At 47.3% G+C, this 6846-nt stretch overlaps 1 protein-coding gene across 2 annotated transcripts in view; it reads left to right on the top strand.

Moving 5' to 3' along the window:
- The first annotated feature begins 202 nt into the window (after positions 1-202).
- The window catches only part of Gfpt2 (glutamine--fructose-6-phosphate transaminase 2), a 51366-nt gene continuing 44722 nt past the window's right edge, over positions 203-6846 (top strand). Inside the window, exon 1 of one of the 2 annotated variants that reach the window (XM_078050125.1) lies at positions 203-348. Coding sequence is in view for 1 of the 2 variants with exons in the window: in XM_005339335.5 (XP_005339392.1) it covers positions 1080-1086 (7 nt within the window). In the remaining variant the exon portion in view is untranslated. Of the gene's footprint in view, positions 349-895; positions 1087-6846 lie in introns of those variants that run through there. The other variant, XM_005339335.5, reaches the window with a different exon arrangement.

Genomic DNA, 6846 nt, shown 5'->3' with positions numbered 1-6846 from the left:
CTGCAGGAGGATCTGTTTAGAATTTCAGGATTTTTTTTCTAAGTTAAAAAAAAATGCACACACAGATGGCTTCAAAGTACGCAAATATTGAGCCAGTTCTCGTGACCTTCCTCAGGAGACTAGGGGCCTGGAGTTCATTGGGGAGGGAAGGGGAGGCCGGAACCAAGACTAGGGAACGCCAGCCCGGTGACTCACAGAAGGGTCATATTCAGGCTCCACGCCATTCTGGGACTGAGGAGGCCTATGACTCTCTGGCCGGCCAGCTGCAAGCAAGACAGCTCCTTTCTGGGTCGTCCACAGTTTTGCTTCCAACCTGAGGAATCCCTGCCTCCAAATTCTGGCGTCATGGTAAATCTCCGGTTAGGATTCTGCCACCGCTGTGGCCATCCAGTTTTAGTAAAGTCCTTTTCCATCTTCAAGTAGCACTGATTTTCTCCTCTTTCCCCTAAGGACAGTAATTCTTTCTTCTAGGGTGGGGGAGCAGATTTATGTGTCTATCGTGAGCCCCTTTTTTCATACTCAGAAAAAATGTCTGGCTCATACAAGGGTGTATATCAATAATAAGGGCCTAACGTAGGGGTTTTCTTGTGCACATTTTTTATGTCTGACCTTGTGCTGTGCCTTACACAGACTGTTGGTATCCTCACCACGACCTGGGAGGTAGGTTCTATTGTTGTCCCCATTTTACAGATGAGGAAACTGAGGCATGGAGTGATAATTTCCTTGCCCAAAGTCCCACGCCTAGGCAGTGGCTGACTTGAGGTCAGAACTCAGGCAGTTGGTGTACTCTAGCCCGACGCCTTTGCATTACATTCGGGACTTGCGCCTGGGAACCGCCCTTCACCCGCTTCTCAGACTCTGGGGGGCCCTGTCCCCGCAGTTGTCAAGACAACCAGGGACCAATGGGGAACTGGCAGGCGGGCAGAGGCCCCGCCCCGGCCCTACCCCTCTTAGAGGGCTAGCTGTTATAAGCGCCAGAGGCCCAGCGGCGCGAGCTTGAGCCCGCGGAGCGCAAAGCGCACGGAGTGCACGGAGTATCCGACCGCGCAGACAAGCAGATACCCAGAGGAGCAGTCACCATGTGCGGTGAGTGCAGCGTCCATTCCGCGGACCCCTCCTCCAAGGCTCCTCAGCGCTTCCGCCAGAGAGCCAAGAGCAGGGACCTGGTGAGGGGAGCCTATCTGCCCTAGTGCCAGACCGTGGGGCTTTCATTGATCAGGCCTGCCTCATCCCACCCCCGGACCCACAAGAGGTGTCCCAGGGAGGTGTTAGGGGGATGCCCATCCTCGGTCTCCGACACCGTGAGAGGACCCAGGCCTGACCCATCCTCAGAGGGGAGGAAATCCGTCCGGTCCTGGGCCTGGAGCCCCCTCAACACAGAGGTGTCCCCACCCCATGTCCAGCGAGGGCGCTTTTCTCCACTTCTCCAGAGTCGCCCACAAAGGCGGCCACGCGCAAGCTCGAGCATACTGGGAGCAGGGTGTCCAACTCGTGTCTTAGCCCACCGCGCCCACCGAGGCCAGGAAACCCCACTGCCCGCTCCCAGTAGGCTCACCCCGGGGCATCCAGAGCAGCTTGGTGAGCTGGGGAGGGGCCTGCGCGTCTTTCTCGCAACCCGAAATGAACCTCTTGCCCCTAGAAGGGTGGATTCCGTGTTGACGTTTCTTTGCTGAAAAGAGCTCTCGGCAAGGCGGGGGAATGGCAGTAAAGACCCGCGAGCCTGTGCCCTAAACTAGGAGGAGTTCAGGGCAGGCATCTGGGCAGGGCTCCGGCTCCGGTGTCCAGATTTCCGCGGAGTCCAGAGCTGTCCCGCTGGGCATCCGGGCAGTGGGGAGGGCGGCCATGGCCCTGGGCTCACATCTGTAATTCCTTACTCTCCTGGCTGGGCCGCCTCCGCTGGCTGGCCGGGAGAGACGGGAACTTCTGCTGGGACAAAAGGTCACTGTACTTTTTTCCCCTCCCCTCCTTGAGTAGGATTCAGTTACCCATTCCAGCCTCCTGTGGCTGGAGAACCTGGTGGAACTTTTGAAGCTATGAAAGGCGTCTCTCTGACTTTGCTGAAGGATGCAGGGTGGGGAGTGCCAGCGGTGAGCACTGGGCCAAGGTCTGTTCAGGCCTTGTATCCCAGGCCAGACGATGGGGGGGGGGGGGGACGGACAAACGACAGATCAAGGTGTAGGCAGCTGACTTTGAGAGAGAGCCTCACCTAGGTGGAGTAGGCATCAGTTTAGATTCCTGAAACTTCAGCCAAAATCTCAGCACTTCCATACATTATTTGCAATGTGTAGGGCTGCCCTGGAGCGTTTTGCAGGGTAGAGATGAGGCAAAGGTGGCAGTTTTGCCAGATCCCCAAGCTCTTCAGGTTCCCAGCCCTCAGAGTAGTATTCAAGATACTGACTCATTGGTGATCTAAGAGCCAGACTTCCATAGGAGACTCTGACACTAGATAGGCTTCCCTTTCCTCTTCAGATGTCCCTTTATCAACACACCCACCCACCCACTACCACCACTACCCTGCTTCCTACTTGTATCCCACTTTCTCCTATGTCTTTCTGTGCTTTGGGGGACTCTACCTCCTTCAAATCTAAAAAATCATAGTTTTTAATGCTTTCTTAGAGAGAGAGAGAGAGAGAGAGAGAGAGAAGTAGAGCAAGAGAAAGTCTCATCTTGGTGTTAATGTGTCTTAACATCTCTCTGACACTTGACAAACACCCTTTGACCAGAGGCAGCCATTCCATATTCACAGCAGGCAGCAACAACTGGCTGGAATTAAACATGTTGGTCTGTGTTTTTTCAAATTATAGTCCATGTATGTATGGCAAAGAATACTAGTTTTCCTTTCATGGTTTTCTTTTATAATGAATTCATTAAGTTTTTGAAAAACTAGTCAACTTTACAGGAAAATAGTATAGAAATTATTGTTCCATTGGCACAAGAATATCTTTCCATTGGCAAAGATTGTGAAAATGCTTCTGGAAAGAAACAAAAATCTCTTCCCTTTACATTGGGGGAAACTGAGGCCTGGAGAGGTCCGTGCACATCTGTGTCTGAAGAGGAATTGTTTTAGGTCCTTTCTCTTGGCTCTGCCTGTTACTGTCATTCAAAGCAGCCTCAGGTCTCAGATCTCCTGGACTGTTCCCTCAGGGATCAAGATCAAAGGCCCTTCCTTATCAATAATCTGATCATGTTCAGATTATGTCTTTGTTGCTTTACCCACAGAAGACCAGGACCCAAAAGTACTGATCCTCCACAAACTGGACAGATGGCACTGCAAGTTTAGCTGAAATGACACTAGATACTCATGCCTGTTTTGTTGACATGTGAGAGTTGCTAGCATTTTGCTAACTTTTTTTTTCTTTGCCAATAGGAAGGTTACTATATTTTCTGACCTCCCTTTTTTCCCTTCTCTCTTCATGAAGCCACTTGTAAATGACTGCTCATGGAGAGGGCCTGTATTTTCCAGGCCCTTGGGTTTTGAAGATCATGTTGGTGTGATTCCCCTTTCAAAGAAGGGGCAGATGAGTTGGAAGGATAGTCTGGAGGCCTGTCACTGACCAGGGACTATATAACCCTGCCGGTAAATGCTGCCAGAGTGGGAATCTCTGGCACAGGCTACAGTCTGATAGTCCAAGGCCAAACCAGCCAGCTAGAAATCTTTTAGTTCCATTAAACATTTTTTTTAAATAGTTACCAATTTACAAAATTGGGAGAGTTCATTTAAGTAGGTGTGTTTTTTTTTTAACTTCTCTTGTAAAAATCTAAGATGTGAAGATTTGAAGACAACCTGAGTCCTGAGTCCATATTTCAAAATAGTTCATAGGTGGACCCTTGAACTGGGCTCCAGCTTCCCAATTCTCCAACCCCCTCCCAGCTGCCTTAGTCACCCATGTGACCTGATGGTTCCTAGCAGTCTGAGTTTAGGATGCTGGCACAGAAGACACAAGAAACTGACTTTCCTAGAAGGAAAGGGAGGACCTGGGGCAGTGCTCCAAGGATCCAGGCTCAGGTATGATCTCTGCAGAGAGAAGAAGATAACAGGCATGGCAGGCTAGGGGCACAGAATCACTCGAGTCTCTGCCTTCATGGTCACATCACTTTCTCTTCTACATCAAATCTCCTACCTCCCTCTTAAAAGGACACTTTTTATTGCTTTTAGGGCACTCAGATTATCCAGGATAATCTCCCATCTTAAGATCCTAACTTCCTCTCATCTATAAAGACCTTCTCCCATATAAGGCAGCCTTTACAGATTCTAGAGATTATGGCCTGGTATTTTGAGGGACGCTATTTATCTTGCTATAGTTGGATTGTCCTTTTAGGTGTCTTCCCCCCACCCCCACCCCAAGACAGTCTGTTATTGCAAATCCCAGATGCTTGAGTCTTGGCCATGAGAACTTAGCCAAAAGTCCACCAGCATCCTCCTCCCATAAGTCCCACTGTTCCATCACTCTCAGACTGGACCCATAATGTTCAGAAGGTGAGTGTGGATATCAGTTAAATACCCTGTTCTTTACTGGCATGATGCCACATACCCCCATTGAACCAAACAGATTTAATAGTTTCTTTAAACATCAGTTATCACTTCATATAACTGTGGCATTCAATGCATCTTGCCATTTGTGGACATATTCTCTCTGTTTACCTCTTCCTTACAAGAAGTAGGCATAGTTTTTATTCCCCAGAATCAAGAGGGACCAGGGACACTCATACACACAATTCATTTGCCTATACAGCAGTCCTTGCACTCATAAAGGGGACTTACCTCTTGTCTCAGCTGGAGTAGGGATCATTTACTGTGATAACTTGGGAAATGGAAATCCAAGGAGATTAAATGACTCAGGGAAGAGATTACCTTTTTTTTTTCACCTACTTTTAACTCTTAAAAATCACATCATCAAATATGACACTCCTTTCCTCCTTGTAATGTTTCACTTCGTAGATGGCTTCCTCAAAAGGAAGTGTCCTCTTCATGAGCTTTGAAATTGCTGAGGACACAGACTCTGGGGTCAGGTTGCTAGGCTTTATTCCTCTCTAAGCCTCAGTAACCTCACTGGCAGAAGAGAGTAAAACAGAGACCTCTACCCAGCAATGTGCTGATAGATGTTGAACAATACCCTTTCTGGTTTGCTAGTTTCTGGAGTCCAAATACTTCCCACTCCAACCATGGCTAGTGTCAGGCCATCAATGTGAGGCCCTTAAATTGAAGTTGGGAAATGATAATCCACAGTGAGCTCTTGGAAACCAATGCTAGCAGCTCCAGCACATGGCAGCCCCCACCCATAGGACTGACATTGGCACTCTTGGATAAAGAATTTAGATTTAGCAGAGTCTGCACACAGCAGCAACTCCCTCACACTGGCTGTCTCCCCCTTCTCCCTACTCCTCTTCCTTCCTAACATTGTGTGCTTCCTCCATTGGTCAGTCAGATCTATCAGGGGTTTCCCAACTTCAGAGAAACCTCTGGAAATTTTGTGATATAACATTAGTAAACAGTGTTTTTGTATTTTTGGGAATTGAACCCAGGGATTCATGCATGCTTAGTCGGGTGCTCTACCAAGAGGCTACATCCTCTGCTTCATTTTGAGACAGGGTCTTGCTAAATTGTTCAGCCTGTCTTCAAACTTTCTATCCTCCTGCCCCAGCCTCCCGAGTAGCTGGGATTACAGTCACACACCATTTTGCCCAACAGTAAGCAGTGCTTCCAAATGAAGGGATTAGCTAGGTGCAGTGGCATACACCTATAACCCCAGTGGCTCAGGAGCCTGAGACAGGAGGATCACAACTTCAAAGCTAGCCTTAGCAATATAGCAAGGTCCTAAGCAACTCAGTGAGACCCTGACCCTAGATAAAATATTTTTTAAAAGACTTGGAATGTGGCTCAATTAAGCCACATTCTGGGTTAAGCTCCTCTGGGTTTAATTCGTGGTTCCAAAAAAAAAAAAGGGATTATTTTTGTGTTTAATAAAATTAATTTATAAAGAGAGATTAACTGGAGTTTCTAATCAATACGGGAGAATTCTGAAGATGAATTCAGCGCAGGAGCAACTGGGCAATTTAATCTGATCACTTGCTTCTTTTTTTAGTTTTCAAAGGAAATATTTCTCACTGGGGAAAAAAACAGTTTGGCTTCTTTTATAGCTGAATTTTGGCAATTTAAATAAAACTTCTATTTTTTTCTTAAAACTTATTTCTTTTAATAAAATTTAGAGTATAAGGCATTTCCTGATTTTTTTTTTCTTGGTGAAATCTTTAAATGACATGGACATCAGGAACTTTTCAAATAAAAATAGAAATGCCTTGTCTGTGTTCACTACAGGAAGCAGAGTCTACTGTTATCTGGTGAATTTATCTGGAGATAATTTTAACCCAGGGAGTCCCAAGGAGGCCTGGTGCTGGTTAAGATTAGAGGAGCCAAGTCCCCCTTCCTAGAGGAGTCAAGTCCCCCTGCTAACCCTGAGCCAGACATGGATGCTGATGTGGCCATTAGGCCCTTGTCCTTCTCTTTAAGAACTTTGACTGTGGGACCACGTTTCCACGAGACATTATACCTTTTCTCTCGTATCTTTAAGGAAGCAATAGGAATTATCATCCCCATCTCACTGATAAAGTGCCCTGTCCAGTCTGCAAGAACAAGGACTGGATAGTAAGAGAGGACACAGCCTCCTCTGTAGCCCTCACCCTTGGCTTCCCCCACACCTGTGTGCCTTGCACAAGAGAATAAACCAACAATAGCACTTTTCTCTTTCTCCAGAATCATATGAGCATTCCTTAAGACAGAAACCCATTTGGCCAACTTTTATTCAGGAGTAATACAGTTTGGGACTTAGACTAACATCTAATCTGCAC

Source organism: Ictidomys tridecemlineatus, chromosome 1 (genome assembly GCF_052094955.1).
Source record: "Ictidomys tridecemlineatus isolate mIctTri1 chromosome 1, mIctTri1.hap1, whole genome shotgun sequence".
Lineage (NCBI taxonomy): Eukaryota > Metazoa > Chordata > Mammalia > Rodentia > Sciuridae > Ictidomys > Ictidomys tridecemlineatus.
Note: the sequence above shows the minus strand (reverse complement) of the source record. Positions and strands in the feature narration are given on the sequence as shown.